Here is a 17,524-nt window from a genome sequence, read left to right on the forward strand (position 1 = left end):
CGCCCGGCACGGCGGGGGCGGAGCGGGCCCGGCAGGTGGGGGCTGCCGGGGGGCGGAGGGCGAGCAGCCGGCAGGGTTCGTCCGCCCGCCTCCGGAGGCGCGGCCGGCGGCACGGCGCGGAGAGCGGGCTGCCGCGGGAGGCGCACGGCGGTGGCGGCGGCGGTGGCGGTGACCGCGTCCGCAGCCCGGGCCGCGGAGGGGCCGGCGGGGCCCCTTGCTGCAGAGCCAGATGTACGGGACGCAGGGCTGCCAAGGGTCGGCGGGGAGGTGCTGGGGGCTGCCGCCGCCGCTGCTGCCGCGGCCGGGAGGGAGCCCTTAGCTGTGCGGGAAGCGGGGAAGCCGCGTCGGGAGCTGTTATTTTCCCCTCCTTCCTTTGCCTTCCCTCTTGTCTCTCCTCCCCCTCCTCACCAAAACCGGGAGAGGAGGCGTGTTCGGTGCCTTGCTGCACCGGTTTTGCTTGGTTTGTTGTTGCAGGGCTTGGTTCTCAGGGCGGCTGGGTTTTTTCTTTTTTTCTCTTTTCTCTTCCAACCTCCCCGCCTTCTCCCTTCCTCTCCTTTGGCCCATCGCATGCTCGGATCCGGCTGGATCCTTCCTTCGCTTTTCGGCGGTGCCTCTCGGAAGGGGGAAGGGAGAGCTGGGATGAGTGCAGCTTGACGCACAGACGAGGAGCGGGGGGGCACCGCCGGCAGCTGCAGCGGTTCGTGGCCGCGGGCTGCGGGTGAGGAACGGAGAGAGCGAGGGGCTCCCTCGGTGCCTCCCCTTTCTTCGCCCCTGTCCTTCCTCCCTTCCTCCCTCTCTCCCTCCCCCATCCGTCTCCTGCCGGTCCGGCTGGGAGCGTGTGTGCAATACCTTACGCTGCAAGGTGCGCGAGTGCGTGCGCGGAGCGGAGGGAGGGAAGGACTCGCGAGGGAGCCGGGTCTGCCCCGGCCCCCCCTATGTGAGCCTCCCCGGGCGGCTGCATGGCGATAGAGCGGCGCCGTGAGGCGGGCGGCGGGGGCCGGCCGCTGCCCGAGGAGAACGGCTCCGTGCCGGGGGCCGTGGGGGGGGGCGCCGCCGCCCCCCCGGGGCCTCCCCCCGCCAACGCCGCTGGGGCCGAGATCCAGGCGCTGCCGGTGCCGCCGCCCGCCGCCGCCTGCAGCCCGCTGCTCCTCGACTACGACGGCTCGGTGCTACCCTTCCTCGGGGGGCTGGGCGGCCGCTACCAGCGGACCCTGGTGCTGCTCACCTGGGTCCCGGCGCTCGTCATCGGCTTCAGCAAGTTTTCGGACTCCTTCCTCCTGGACCAGCCCGACTTCTGGTGCCGGGAGGCGGACGGGCAGGGCAACTGGAGCGGGACCCTGGCGCCGATCCACGCCAACCACAGCGGCAACGGGAGCATCTTCCCCCCGCCCGGGCTGCCCACCCCCGCGGGGGGCAACGCCAGCGAGTGCGGCTGCCGCGAGTGGCACTACCGCATCCGAGCCGGCCTCGTCCAAAACGTCGTGAGCAAGGTGAGAAAGGCGACTTCCCTCGGCCCCCCTCCCTGTCCAGCCCTCGCGGACCCTCTCGGCTCTTTCCAAGGCGAGGGGAGCAGCTGGGCACGATGCGGATCTGTCCTTGCACGCTGTAGTTGGGTCAGTCAAGTCCCCGTGGGTGAGCCTCCCAGCCGGGGAAAGCCAGTCCCACAGCCGCGCAGCCCTTTGCCTGCCGGGGTGTCGCACCAGGTGTCCAGCCTGTGGATTTGTACCCGCACACTGGTTGCAGCGCTAAGCTGCAAAGTTATGTCCTGAAACGGAATCCTGTGTGTCTCTTCGAACTCCTGATAGTGTCCTGCTGTCTCTCGGTGTCTGTGGGAAAGATGCTGGAGGCAAGTGCCCCAGCTGATAAGGGGAAAGGGTTGCGGAGAGGGCTCCGGTTGATCTTTGTGCATGTATACTGAAGCAGCTCTACACGCCAAAAACCAGGTTGATTTTTGGGGAAACTGAAGAAATGGTGACTGTTGTGTGTAAAATAAGTCAAAAGTTCTCTTGAATTTTTCTGGTTATGTACTTATTCTCTTGAAACCTGTCTTGGCAGAGGAATTGAAGAAATGTCTCACTCTAGTTTACTCCAGAAGCAAAAAGTGCATGCTGCTGTGTTTTGTGTTTCCCCATGTAATGACTAAAGTGGAAAATTTCTAGTGAAGAGACTGTGCCGCTTTCTGCTCTTGCTTTGTATTTGCTGAGTAGTGCATATCAAAAAATCACCTTCCCTTTTAACCTGAAAGCTTTTGCTTGTTTATATTATCAGTCCTGCAAAAGCCCTGCTGGCTGCAGATGGGCCTTATTGATACTAACAGGCAGCTGGTGCTCCTGGAAATGTAAAATGAAGTGGTTACACTGGGGAAGAAGTTCCCTTAATCTCAAGACCCCCCTCCTAAGATCAGCAAAAATTACTTCCTGCCTGGGAGCAGTGTTTTAGCTTAACTGTGTTTATCTAATTGGGATAAAGAAACGAGGCAACAGTCAGATGAGCAACATAATTGTGCTTTGGTCAGCCAGCATGCACTTATATTGAATCATTGAAAATCATTTCGGTTTCTCTTTGTGTCCCTTGAAAGAGTGTGCAACAGGGGAAAAGCAAATCCCTCAATACCTTGAACCCAGAATTAAAAAGGAAGGTAGCTCAGCTACATTCCTTTCATGAGAGAAGCATAGGCACACGTTGGATCTGATTGGGTTGTGATACAGAAATGCGTAAGAAAATTAGATATTTAAGAAGGTCAGATTTTCTTCTGTTTATATACAGAGACTGAGCTATTCATATATTTGGGGGTTTAACACTAAAGTTTTAGCATGAAAAATTATCTTGAAATGTTTTTTTTAGGCTAAACTTAAAAAAAAATTTTTTTTAAATGATTGAATCTTTTGAAGGTCATCGTCAAGTTGGCCACAAAAAGGTCAAGGGAGAGTTAGTTTGCTGTCTTGCATGCTTCTTTAGAGATAATAAAAAAAGTGTTCTTTGGAAGAACTTGCTGTAAAGGGCAGATCAATTTTAAGGGATAAACAAACATCTGTGGCCCCTGCTGTCTTGTTTTCTATTAGAAAGAATAATAATCATCTTTTGAGACTGTGGGTTTTTCCAGTGTGGAGTTATTTTTTTGTATGCTCACTTCCAAAAGCCTGGCAGCTTTTTTGCTTTGATTTGTAATCCCATGTAATTATAATTAGATTGTTTTCTTGAGGTCAGGATTCCTCTTTAGTTTGTGCTTTGTTTTTGTTTTGGGGGTTTTCTGGGTGGGGGTGCTGCCTGTTTTTATTCTAATGGAGAAAGAGAGGAAAAACCCAGACAGAACATCATCACAGCTTGATTTGGACTTCATTTCTTATCAATCCCCAGGAGCTCTGATACTGTGGGAGTAATTCTTGTAACTGCTGACTCCTCTTACGTGCATCTCACTGTCCTTTGTGAGAAAGAGCTGCTCTGGATGAATTCAAGAGACTGGATGTTCAGATCACCCTTAACTCTCCTCAAAAATACATTTATTTCTGTAATGTATTATGCAATGTTCTCATCTTTCTAAATAGAGTTTTATTAAATCTTAGTCTAATATATGCTCATCTGTGTGGTAGCCAGGGGTTATATTGAAATATCATAAAGAGAGCCAAAAGTATATTAATAAAAAATGTACTTTTGTTTGGCAAGTAAATCCTCTCGTACTTACCTTCAGTGGTCTGAGCTAACAGCTGCTGGATGCTCCATCATTGCCTTGTATTCAGAAACAATGAAACAATTCTGGTTCTTTAGCACAAAGCACATTTGAAGTACATACATATGAGACATCACTGCTCCCCCCATTCCTCAGGGGTTGGATAGCTGTCCTTAAACTGTGTTAAGTTCCACTGTCTCCACAGCCTGTCTTCTAATGGTACACCCCTCATCAGATGCTGTATCCCTGTCCAGGCTTTCTCAGCTCTCCCTTCCCTGGTGCCTATTTTCGCCCACCCTATGTCATGCTTGGGATTGATGGAGATCTTTCTATTTCCAGCCCTGCTTGGTGCTTTGTTTAGCCCCACTTCTCTGAGTGTTTGCTGGAGCCAGCAGTGGCCTTGCACCTTTCTTGAAGACTGGCATTGCTGTGTCAGACACTGTCATTATCCTGACCTGCTTGACTGAGTCACTGGGAGCGGTGCTTTTTATAGTGCTGCCAGTCATTAGAACTGGAAATGGTAATAAAGGACATAGTGCTTATTATTTAACACTGCTGAGATACATGTAGTGAAGAGGTCAGATGCATAATTTAACCACAGGGATTCCCGTGGCCATGTTAAATCACCCTTCTGAGCTAATGTCCTGACTTGGCACATAAATCTTGGTCTTTAACTCGGATTGTACATAAATATCTTCCCTTAGCACAATTCACTTGCAAGGCTTTTTCACTGCTACATGATTCCTTGAAGATTTTCATCTCTTCCTTATCACAACATCAACACCACCATACTGTTATAAACGGAGTACACATGTATTTCTTGAGAGGTACACCCTAAACCAGCCCTTAGTCAAAAGGCTAGAAAAAAGCCTTTTTAATGGTCCATGTATCATCTCACCTGTGTCCAAAGGAAGGACGCTAAGAAACACTCTCTATTTTATTTTTTTTTTTTTTTTTTTTTTTCTTTTTTTATGGGGAAGCCTGAGATCTCCTTTTAGGCATTTGCAAAGTGGTGCTTCAAGTAAATTATTAGCATTAACACAGTGAGCAACATTGTGATAACTAAATGTATGTAGTCATGAAGTTTAGCAGGGCTGGAGTGTGTGTTCAGCAGGGACTTTTCTAAGTCTCCCACCAGTGCCTGCATCTTCTGACCATCTGCAAAGCCAGTTGTTATCTTGGGACAATGTTTTCATGGAAGCTCTTAGTTACAGGATTGATGGTTGTTGGTTTTTTCACTCCGTTTCTAGGATGAGCCATCCTCTGTGTTTGATTGCACTAAGTGGTGAGGTTGTTTGCTGTTCTGCACGCTGATTTGTATAATGGAGACCAAAAGCTGGTGATGGACAGGGACTGGGTTTTATTAAATTGCAGAGGTTGATGGCACAGCATCCCTCTGTGCGCGCTTGCAATGTTCCAGATCATTCCACCTCTTGGGGCTGGCGTAAGAGGGAAGTGGTTAGTTTAGTGGCTGCATTTTAATCACTTGGAGCAATTATGTAATAATATTTCATGTCTAGTCACAAGGGAATTCCTGTTGTGACTGCTTTTGTGCTCCAGATGCCTTGTTTCCCTGCAATGCTGTTCACTTGGCTCTCAACTTCCCACTTGATTTGGGTTGAGTCATTCTTCTTTCCAAAGTGATATGGCAATGGGTTTACCTATTTGCCACTGGTTCAAACATTCTCATGCCAATTTGGCTGAGCCTCTAGCAAATTGTCCCTGCCAAAAAAAAGTGGAGTTGAAGTCAGAAGAGCCAAATGATCCAGGGGCAAGGATGTCTGAACTTGAATTGGTTTGGTCTATGATTGGTGCTCTTTGCTCCTGCAAGGGGAGATGTCTGTGCTTAACTGGTCTTCCTTCTCCTTGCTCATATTGCAGTTCTGGCACTTTTCTGGGCACACCTTCATATGATTCAGCTTGTTAGCCTGGTAGAAAACTTCCTCTTAAAAGAAACTTTTTCTTCTTTTCCTGGGTGTTCTACTGGGTTAATCAAAACTAAATTGTTTGGTGCAGTAACGTGTGCTTTAGTCTCTGGTATTGCCTTGTGGGATTATTGCTGGTATCTGCAAGTAGCCAGAAATGATAAAACAAATAAATTTCTTCGTGATAACAGTGATGATGAATTTGGCACATTTTGCAGAATAATATTTCTTGGGGTAGAGGATAGGTGTACATTTTAAATGGACTTTCAGAATACAGTTATTAATTACTTTGAAGGGATCCCTCTGACAAGGTCCTTCCCAAAATAAGAACTATGCCACCCTTATCTACTCCCATTTGTGCCTGTAATCTCATTTGTTTCTGCATATTCTCTAGTTGGCTGGCCTCTGCAAAGAGACTTAGAAATGCTGATGCTTCTTTTTTTTTCTCTGCAACTGACAGGATTTCTCTTGTCAGTGTTAGTTTCTGGCTGACTGGCTTCTACCTAGTCCCAAATCAATGAAAACCTTGAGTTATTGTACCCACTGCAGTAGTTAGGTCAGAAGTGGCAATAATGAAGCTACTGCATCATTTTGCTTCCACTGAACAGATTGAAGGGGGTGTAGGGACCTGCAAGGCCTAACTTCCAGAGGGCAGAAAGTCTGTTCTAAATTTCTCTCAGCCTAGGCTTTGGAATGACTCTCAGCTTCTAATGGGTACTGAAGGTCTCAACAAGACCCTATGCTCAGAGGTATCCAGAAATACTGCCAGACCAGAGCAAACATCTTCTACTATTTTATTTCATGGCTTCCTCAGCTATGTGAGAGATCCCAAACTATTTTTTCCCCTTCTTCCCTCTGCAAATTAGCTGATAAAGAATCAGTGGTTACTGCTCTGAGCCTTCACAGACTTGAAAAATCTTTCTGTTAAGGAGGAGGCAAAGGGGAGCTGTTGGCTTGTCCTGCTTGCACACACACTGAGTGTGGTGATGGAGTCTCCTGATTATCAGACACAAGTGAGCCCCAAAAGAACAGGGCGAGTTTCTGGGTCAGTGGCATCAAGGAAGGGGATGAGTCTTTTGGGAACAGCACCTGCAACTTCCCATGTGAAGAACTGTCCTCTGCCTGCAAACAGTAAATAATTGGATGTTTGGAATAATCAAGTGTGATGTCACAAGGCTTCTTGTTTAGTGAGCCTAGATACTGGTTTTGCTGATTTGGGGGTGTTATGTAGTGGCCAAAGCCTTTTAAAGCGGTTGGTTTAGAAAACAGAGACTGGATTAAGACTGATACTGACATGGGAACTCAGGTAGTTTTGAGTTTTTGTCTGGCATGGATTCTTTTTCACTACAGGAAATGTACATGCAGTTCATGTTTATTATCACTCTTAAGATAAAGCCTCTCAGTTACAGGAATCTGATTTCAGCTTACCATAAATAGTTTGTAGCGTTGCTCGAACTAACAATGATCCTTCAGGAAGGTAATTCCGTATTGAAATCTCTTTAAGATGTTCTTAGCTTTAAGACTTGCTATTGAGCTTTTCATATCAGTAATTTTTTGTGTATATGTCAAACAACTGCCTTTTTTTTTTTTTAACCTCCTGGATGGACGTGATGTTTGAAATGCTTGGGGTTCTGTTTGTTTTTGTTTCCACTCCCTAACACATCCTGTATCTCTGTCATGTAATTTAAATATACCGACCCTGCCCATGTTGTGACAGAAATTGCTGGCTGTGGTGAATGTTTACCAGCTGTGCAGGCAGTCTAACCCCAAATTTCTGAAGTGCACTAACAGTTTTAGCTCTTCTTACCCTGGCTACAAGACTGCAGTACTAAAAGGTGACCTCGTGTTTTTTTTAAAGCATTTGTCAAAGAAAGGAACTGGCACTCAGGAGGGCATGTAATTTGGAGCCAGTTCTGATGGTAATGTGAGATGAGGCTTACAGGACAGCCAAACTTCAGGGGTTCATTTCTTAATGAAACAACATCTGGAATAGCACAAGATTTATGATTTTCTTGAGCTTCAAGACCTCGGCCATACTAATGGTGAAAAGTCTTAAATTAAACCTTAATAAATCAGTTCTAGAGAGCTGCTAGATTTAGAAAATGCTAAAAGAGATACAGAGCTTTTTTTGATATCTCTTTGTGTATCTTTTGTTTTTTCTGCCAGTCTATTTGTTCCTGCCCACCCGTCATCCCTGCTCAGGACAGCTACTCTCGCTCCCTCCCTTTCATATTCCTTCCTCTTCCCGCTCTTCTGCAGCGCAGCCAGGCTGGCGCTGGCTTACCCGCAAGTGGCTGTGGAATTAATTAGGCTGAGATCTTGCTACAGAACAAAGGACTGGGGCTTGCTGCAGACAATGGGTAGAAGATCAGAGTAGCCTGTTGTAGGAATATGCTGCAGCTTTGCAGCAGTGCTGAGTGTTCAGTTCTTGCATGGAATTCCATCAAAACAGCCTTTTTCAGATTTTGGTCACCTCAGCTCAAACGTGTACTTAGTTGTTGTAATGTAATTTATTTTTTATATATTTTACCAGCTGATTTTGACAGCAGATGACTTTGTGTGCGTTCTGAATTCCCTTTTAAAGTCAAAGGGAAAGGAAGGCACTTGAAGGAGGAAAAAAGGAGTTTCAACACCCTTTCAATCCATGTCATCTGGGGTGTGTTGCAGAGGTTTCCAGGCAAACCCCATTTCTGTGTTTGATAACTGCTCGGCATTACTGGAGTTGCTCTGGTCCACACCCAGTGTTGGTGCTGGGAAGCCTGCCCCCACACCAGCCTGTAAAAACTGGCAGGCAACAGGGATTATTGTGTGGGTTGAGTTATTCCTGCTGATCCATGCCGTGTCATACCTGCTGGGAACATGCAATAGGTTTGTAGCTATTCCCACAAAGAAGGATCAGTGCTGTGCTCGGTGTGACTGGCATGCTTGGGGTGGAACCTCCTGCCTGTCCTGTTGGCTGATGAGGAGAGGCTAAATGTGCTCTGGGCATGATGGGCTGGGTAGGAAATTTCAGTGGGTAGTACAAGACCTTGTTAGCATTTTTTATTTTTCTTATAATCTGGGAGAGGCCCAATTGCCGGTTGTTAACACTGAACAACAAGAACAAAAGATTAGGTAAGTGGACGTATCCTGATCCTCATTTCTGGGATGCCTATCTGGATTCCCCAGGAGCAAAGCTGTGAGAATCAGGAATGCTGCCTGTGAGATGCATGAAGTGGTATGTTCGCCTTCTCCAGTGATTTATTGTTAACCTTGTGCATTGTTTTCGGAGCAGGCTTGTCTGGTTCCCTAAAAAAGGTTCTTTGCCTCCAAACAGTGGTGAAGGAATTCGTTTTGGCCCAAGTACTGTCTCCCTGCTCCTCTGCAGCACTCTGGAGCTGCCTGCTTTCCTCCTGGCCTTCAGGCCAAAGTCCATGATCATGCAGACAGTGTTGCAATGTCCACCCTACAAATATTATTTGGATTAAAGGATAGGGACTGTAAATTAAATTGTTAGACCTTTTCCCTACTGTGTCTTCCATGGCTGTATAAAATGTTGTCTGCTTGAACAATACAAGCTTGACAGACCAGTTTCACCTTCTGATTTGTAAACCAAGTGGAATATTTTTCTCCCTTCTTCCCTACCCTTAATATTTATTTAGGTCTGAATTCATACCAGACCCTGAGGGTTTTTTCCTCTCTCCTTTTATTCTTGCCTGGGTTGCAATAGCCATAGTTTGCAAATGATGAGAGGGCAAGGTCATGGCAGCAATAATTGCATGTCAGAGTTAAGGTGTCTGATCTTTTTATCTAAGGTGGCAAATTTTTGTCATGAGGAATGTCTTTCTCCTCTTGTCTACCACTTCACCCTTTTCCATTTCAGAGTTTTATGCCATGCTTGAATTTGTAGGTTTTTTTTCCCCTGGATTTAAAAAAGGCCAACAAGATAGTAAACTAGATTTTGCTGTGTCAGCCTTGTCAAGTCTGCAACATATTTTGAGCATGCATGTTTTGGCAACCTGAAAAATACAAGTCCACAAAGCATGAACTTATTTTTGATAATGAGATGATAGTGAAAGTTAATATTTAACCACAACGTTGCAGGGTTTTCTTACGTGTGGCTTCTATTTTCGGTGCTTAGACCAGTTCTAAATACAAATTTGATGGCTAGTTTGTCTTTTTTAGTTTGGTTGCAAAGTCAGTCCCAGCAGCACACACCTTGTCCAGAATACGCGTGGTCGTCAGCTGGAAACTGAGGAATGGTACTCAAATGTCACTTTTCGGTGTCTGTGTGTCTCGGTCCTCGGGATGGGCGTGGTTGTTCACGGTCTTTTCATGCAGCCAGAGGGAGGCTAGCAGCTACAAGGTCTTACAGCAAAAACTAGACTGAAAATTGAAGCCATTTTTGTGGTGAAATCTTCTAATCGTGTCAGGATACATATAGAAAAGTTACTTACTTGAAGCACAGAGATGTAAAAGAGATGTTGAAACATCCTTGCTGCTGCTCTGAGGAAAATTATTAATATAGTATTATGAATACTGTGCAGGAAAGCTGCAAGCAAGATTTTGTATCTCCCAACTCTTTGATGTTAGATGACATTATGGAGTTGGGAAAAATTAGGTAGATCTCATCATCTGAGAAACAAGTTAGTTGACTAATCTGTGGATGGCGAAGGCTGGAAAAGATCTAAATGTCTCAGAATAAAGGGAACTCCTACTGAAAATAAAAGTAGTAGTGATGGAGAAGTGGGTGGTACGTGGATGCTACAAAAGTTGATTTAATCATGTTGAGTATTCAGAAGATTGTCATATGATTAACAAATCATATTTTAATTATTAGCATATTAACAATTATTATTTACTTAGCAAACTTCCTTCTTCCCTCTCCTAATGGGGAAAAAACCAAATCTGTCATGAAAGCAAGTTTGGGAATAAAAGAGCTAATTGTTCCTGACTAAAGTGTGAAGTTGAAGGATAGATGAAATTTTTCAGCTCTGCATTGTCTCAGGGGGCATTGTCTTAGGAGTCTCTTGATGTGCCCAGAGGAGAGCTTGAGAGCTATGGCATAGGCTAAGGAACGATTTAGTGCAGAACACTAAATTTAAAATCTTTTCCAAGTTAGTTTACTGGCATTGAAATGGAGTCAATATGTGTCCTTTTGCATATTTGAAATTCCAGGCTTGTTTTGTGACTGCAGTGTTGCTTGAGCCTTCTCTTCAAGCTGGAGATATGTCCCTTAAAGGTGAGCCATGACTGAAAGGCTTTTAAAAAGGCCTTTCAGCTGCCTGGGGGGGGAATGGAGCCCCACACATGCTGCTTGTGAGCAGGACAGCATCTTCCTGTGGGGCACAGTGGGCACAGCCTGCTTAAGCTGAGGTAATTCATATAAGAGGCACTGTGTCTCTGCCTCTCCAGTTTCAAGCAGCTTGAGGAAACCTGTGCCTTAGCTTTCCCATTATGATGGCAGAGTCAAAGTTTTCACACCAGGAGGAAGTGCTGCTGTGCTCTGTATCAGTGCTCACACACTAATGCGTGGCACCGAGCCTTTGTGCTTTATTTTTAAGGCTGAAATATCTGATTAAAAAAATATGCACTTAAAAATTAATGCAGAAATTACAGAGCTAAGACATGCATATCAGAAAATTGTGGTTTTGAAGGAGATGTATTTCAGCAACTTAAACTATGATAAACTTCAGAAACCATTCAGGAAACTTGTGGAGTCCATGGCTATGCAGTCCTGTGCTATTTTGTAGGGATAGAAGCTGTTTTCATGGTTCATATTATGCTGCACAATCTAATTATATCTTTCTTGGAAGACAGCTAAGCACATGTCCCCTGGCTCGTGTGCCACCCCCTCTTTTTCTCCCCACTCATCTCCCTCCCCATGTCCTCAAAACCTTTGTCCCTGTGGTAGTATCAAAAGTTGTTTCTTTGTTTTACTTTTCAAATGGTGCATTGCCCAGGTGGTCAGCCATATCCGTAGTTAAAGCAATCTGACAATTTCTGTGTACATGACCTTGTGTGCACTGTTCACAAGTCATTTTTCTGGGCTGCAGTTTTCCTTGCCAGGTGTCTGCTGTGGTCAAAAATGGTTTACTGGTTTCTGAGAGTGAAAAGTACAGAAAACGTTGTTTCCACTGTAAAGAAAAACAAATTGGGAAAGAAGCTGAAGGAAACAAGCCCTTGCATCTGTTGAGTTAGCAAGCTCCAGTGTATGGTGATAGGGACCCCAGGTTTGTTAGGAGTAGGAAGAAGGCAGATGTTGGGCTAAAACTCATACTGTGGTACCAGCAATATTCCTCTTGCCACCTGAGTAAAAGTTCTTGCAAATCTGGATGATTATGAACTTCTCAAAATACCAGTGAGTACTTGCTCAGTAAAAATTTTGTTTCGAAGTATTGAGGTTCTGAGAGCTTAGGCACTGTTCAAAGATCTCAGCAAAAGCATCCACTTATGATAAAGCTGGGCAATGTTAGATGTACTTGGCTTTCAGAGCTCTAGCATCATAGGAGAGGAAGTAGCTTGAAAGTCAGGTGTTGACTGTGTCTTGGGTTGAGGCGTTCCAGCGTAGGTGTGGTGTGGGCTTATTTGAGTGGCTGTTCCAAGAAAACAAACAACAAAACCTCTCAATAACTGGTTTGTTGTTTTTCTTGTGTGTTGTGTTTTTAATGACTCTTCTGGTTTCCAGTCCATTTGTGTCTGATGAAAAACATAAGAAAGTTGTTGTTTGGGGAGATTTGGTTCTGAATGTGGCTGGCAAAAAAAAAGATAAAATTATTAATTTTTATACCTTCTTCTCAATTCTTCCAGGATTAATTCTATTAGTGTTTTACTCTACCTAATTTTCTTATTTTCAAATGTGATCTTGATATTTCCACTCAGCTGATTGTACTGATGGTCACAAAAATGCCATGTATTCTCAAGAACACTTTATTGACACTTAAAATACAGATCAGGAGTACTTTTCCCAGCTGTGAACTCCAAGGAGAGGCACCCTTACTCTGAACCCTGAAGGTTAAATAGTTTAAATGCTCTCATGTTGCCATGGCTGAGAAGGAGATACAGAGATGCCTATGGCACTAAACCCCCCCCCCCAGCTTTTGGTGTTGCAGTTGGAGCATCCCTCTGGGAGGCTTCTTCTCCAACCTCCCTTGTGTGTTTTTACTGCACACTTATTTCCTGTAGAGTTGAGCATCACACCACTTTCTGGGTCTCATGCACTTTCTTTAGGATTAAATGCTGACAGAGTGTAATTTTTGCAGGGGGCTGAGAAAGGGAAGAGGGAAATTATGTCCTTTAGCAGTCTAGAGGGAAATCTTGGTACAGTGCTGTCCTGTGGCTGTAATTATGAGTACTACTCAGATTATTCAGTTCTGTGGAAAGGAATTACTGGTAGGTATATTGTATTAGAACTACTGACTGCTTTGCTTTCCTATTTGTTTTGGGTTTTTTTTTAAATAGCACTTGGTCTGCTGACTTGGAGCTTTTCCTCCAGGAATAAGTACTCGGAGACTGTTCTGCCTTTTTTAATGTATACTGTATGTGAAACAGAACAGTATTTTTTATTATTTTATTATTTTAAAACTAACTTTGGTTCAGATTGTTGAGGAAAAAAACACTGTAAGATAGTTTTTTCAGGAAAAAGAACACTGTAAGATAACATGAAGGCACCACAAATTTAAAGTCTCACTGGGTAAGGTGTTTGCATACAAGATGGATTCTAGTTCTAGTGCAGAGTAAATTGACAGGGTTTGGTTATAAAAGATGGAACAGTAAGGAGAGGAACAAAGGAACGTGAGACCCAGCATACCTCATTGATGAAGAATTGATTCTTATTTTCATTTATTGGTCCTAAAATCTTTCCCGGATGAGCAGGCAAGCTGGTGGCTTTTCCCCAGGCCGGGTTTGATGGTGCTGTGACATACATGATAGATAGAGGACAGGGTTCCCCAAGTGTGACCTTCACTCAGGGCATTGGGAGGTCACAAGGGGCGTGTGAGGCATCAAGATGGGGAGTATGAAGGCTGGCACAGCAGCCAGGGGAAGGAGCAAGGCTGCGGCTTCATTCCTGCTGACAGGCTTAGGGCCTTCCAAGGCAGCAGCTCTGATGATCCTCTGGTGTCTTCTTGCTGAAAACACTGCAGAGAGCAGTCACAGCAGAGCTGCCATCCGCCTGTTTGGGAAAGGGGATGCTTTCTTTCAGCAGCAACCTGGGCATTGAGCAGTGGAAGTAAACTCTGAAACCACAGAGTGGGAAGTGGGGATGTGTGTCCAGTGCCCCTCTCGTGGCATTTTTGTGCCACACTCTGGGTTAGTGTTGTACCAGAGAATCTCTCCTGCTTTCTCGTTGCTCCTTTTTAGGACAGAAGAGTCTGCCTTTGTCTGGTTCTATATTCACCACCTTATCATATCTAATGAAGGTAGAATCATCTAAATCCTCAACAGGGATTACCTGTTAGCAGGGGGTATTCAGTGTGCTTGGGTACTACAGACAGCATTATGGTCACTGGAGTGCAAGGGCTTTTGAGACTAGAGTGCTTAATTCACACAGCTTGTGTTTGTAGTTACAAGCATGCAGCAGACTTCACTTTTATAACTTATAGCAGTGCAAATAGTGATGCACCACGGGAGCCCTGTCCAGATTTTCACCCTTTGTAAAGAAGTTACAAGATGGTTCCTATTTGGGTGTGTTACCTTTTGCCAGGTGCCTTCCCAAGCATCCCATGTTTTAAATAGTCCTCCATCTTGCCATGAATTATAGTGAGTCAGAGCATGGGTGGTGACTCACTGATACCAGTTGAACATTAGGCTCCTGAAGGTGTGACTCCTTCAGCTTTGACCAAAACACCCTGCCACAACATGAAAAAATCACTTGCAATACATTGCACATCTGCATAAGTGGCAAATTCTCTATGTTGCTGTACTGTTATGAAAAGGAAGCTTTTGCTCTTTAATGTTCCTTTTCCACCAACATATTTTACATATAGTTATTTTTGTTTTGGCATAACAATGCAGTTCTTTTTGTGTAGCAAGTCACTTTATCTGATCTCTTTCTTGTATTGGGAGGACAGAAAGACTTGGAAAACTCAGGGGCACAGAGAAATCCCAGGAAAGGTTAGAAGCATTCTTTCATCAGGCTTGACACTGTCAGCTCCCAAGTGGGACACCAGGGGATTCAGCCAGAGCAGTTATAGGATTTAATGGTTTCCCTGCTTGTAACAGATTAATCTACCCTTTACAAGTGGTGGTAGAGGATTACTGTCCAGTCTCCTGCCAAAACAATCTCCCAGTGCAGATTTACTTGGAGTGCCACTTGAAATATCACCAGCTCTGCCCATCCCAGTGTTTTGTTCTACATGGGAACTTGTCACTCCTTTCTCCTTGGAGCAAATCTAAATGTCATCTTTGCAGGATGAAACTACTGGTGCTGGGAGCAGGACCTGCCGTGTCTCTGGGCACAGCTGTGCCATGTGGGCATGTGCCAGCTCTGTTCTGCTCTGCTGAGCCCAGGTGTGTGAGGGGAGGGGCAGCACTAATGTTGTATAAAGGTTCCTGCTTTATTTCTAGCTCTTCAAAGATGGGGCTTTTCCATGGGGAATGAAAGGGGGAACACAGGTCTCTGGCAAAATCTCTGTGCTTTCAGCATGACAAAGCTCTGCTGGTTTGCTCTGCCGCTGTGTTAAGATATGTGGGGATGATATGCTTGCCATTAAATATGTATTTTGTCCTATTAATGTCATCTTTACCTGAGGCTGCTCTTGACTCCAGCATCCATTTTTCTTCTTTCTCCTTATTCTCATCTCCCTTTGCAAGCTGAATGCTCTGGTGGCACCGACAACTGTCCTGCCAAATTTATTTTGGGTAACTGCTTCATGGTGACCTCTCTCTGGTTTGTGACAGCTGCCAGAGGAGAACCCAGGATATAATTCAGGTCTTAGTACTGAGCAAATAATTTGGGGCCATGGCAGGTTCTCCAGAATTGTGTGTTAAAGCAACTGTTGATATGTTTCCCTATTTGTGTATTTACAAGCTTGGAGGGTTTTGCAGAGGGAGGTGTTTTGGGAAGGTCAGGGCTGCCTGGTCTGTCAGGAGTCTGCCCGTGTGGAGGAGAATCAGCTCCGATTTCTGCTGGCCTGCAGTGAGGTTTAGCAGAGGGCAGGAAAGGGCCAGATGCAGGGCTTGCAAGGAAATAGATGTTTTGTTTTCAGAGCAGCTGGAGAGTTGGACAATAGCCTCAAAAACAAACAAACAAGGGATGACTTGCAGATAAGTAATCAGAGGAGTGGGTGTGTTTTGGGCACCACTGAAGGACAAGCTGATAGACTGACTTTTCTCCTGCTTCTAAACTCTTGCTCTCTGTGCCAGTGTGCCAGAGGGGTTTGACATCTGTTGTCCTGGACTGAAATTTCACAACAGCCCTTGATGAGATTTTGGCTCTTCCAGCCAGGAGCCTTTGCCTCTGTGTAATCTGGTCCTGCACATTCCCTGCCTGGGACTTGTGTAAGGGCCAGCTAGCACTGGCTAGCAGCAGCAAGCTGTGAAAATGGAAAGGCACCATGATATCTCCCTTTTCTTTTTGCACTTGGAGGACACTACTGTTCCTCTGACATCAACTAATATAAAAACAAATGTTTGAATTTTTAAATCTGTTCTTGTATAAATATGAATATTTTTTTAAAACTTAATTTTTTTATCTACCAAAAAATGAATTTATCAATTTTAAGCAGCATATACACCTTCTGGATTGTGAAAATGAATCTGGAGAATTTTAAAGCCTACCTCTGCCTCAGATGTACCTTCTGAATTTTGTTTTGTTTGTAACTTGTCTGGGCAGATATTTTTGTTTGCTAGCTGGAGATTGGTTCTAGAATTGCTAGTATTAGTAATTGCATATCCTCTACTTGCTTCTGAAAAGTCAACATTTTTGGAGAGCAATCCACAGTGCCTTGCTGAGTTCTTTACTGCAAATTATTCATAGCTATCTGGTGGAAAAAATCCTTTCTCATACTATGGTTCTTTAGTGCCTCCAGTCTGTAAGGTGAAAGATGAGACATATATGTCCCAACTTTTACAAATCATGAGTGGGGAACTCAAAGTACATTTAGTTTAAACAAAAAGCCTGAGCCTGAGTGCTGGCACATTTCTTTCAGCCACAAAATTGCTATACCTCTTGGAGAGGTGTATATTGTAGCAAGGACATCTGTGGCGTTGGACAGAGGGCTGAGTCTTGCCTTGTTTGTGGAAGGGCTGTGCATCATGGAAATGCTTAAAAGTGCAGTGCACCTAATTGAACTCTTTTGAGGGGAGTTTTTTTTGAAGTTGCATCTGACTTAAAAATAAATTGCATAGTTTTACTTTGTGTTTTTGGCTATGAAACCTCAGTTACTGGTGTCAGAAGAGCTGCTACTATTACATTACACACAAACAGCCATTTATTCTGCAAAGTTTCAGTTCTGGAGGATCTGACTCTCCAAAGTTAGCTGTACTTATTTGTCATGAAAAGTGTGTGGCTGCCATTACCATCAATATTTGAACACTTCACAAACCACGGGCAAACATATCCTCTTACACTTATTCAAGGGTATAAGAGTAACTATCCACACTTTACACATAAGAAAGATTACATTTCATGTCTGAGGGCAATGAGGATGTTGGGCTAAAGCCAGGAATGCAGTCTGGTTCTTCTGGTTTCCTCTGCCTCAAAGGAAAATGACTTGGAGTTTAGGGAAGCCTCACTAGAAACCTTGCTGTTCCTACCTTTCTCATGGGGATGAGGCAGTGCCCTAGTGCCAGGTTGCCTGAAATGGTCCATTTCCCCTTTCTTTGGACAGAAGAGTTAATCTCAGTATTAGCACAGCTTTATGGTGGAGGTTCAGATCCTGTCTGGTCTCTGAGCTGTGAAAAGTCCCTGTGGGGCTGCTGTCCCAAGAAGTTGCACTGGGACTTCCAGCTG

At 44.9% G+C, this 17,524-nt stretch overlaps 1 protein-coding gene across 2 annotated transcripts in view; it reads left to right on the forward strand.

The window, feature by feature from the left end:
- The first annotated feature begins 245 nt into the window (after positions 1-245).
- SLC22A23 (solute carrier family 22 member 23) overlaps positions 246-17,524 on the forward strand; it is a 108,905-nt gene continuing 91,626 nt past the window's right edge. The window contains exon 1 of one of the 2 annotated variants that reach the window (XM_063161392.1): positions 246-1,490. In XM_063161392.1, coding sequence (XP_063017462.1) covers positions 960-1,490 — 531 coding nt within the window. In that variant the 5' untranslated portion in view covers positions 246-959. The remainder of the gene's footprint in view (positions 1,491-17,524) is intronic. The other variant, XM_063161385.1, reaches the window with a different exon arrangement.

Source organism: Melospiza melodia, chromosome 1 (genome assembly GCF_035770615.1).
Source record: "Melospiza melodia melodia isolate bMelMel2 chromosome 1, bMelMel2.pri, whole genome shotgun sequence".
Lineage (NCBI taxonomy): Eukaryota > Metazoa > Chordata > Aves > Passeriformes > Passerellidae > Melospiza > Melospiza melodia.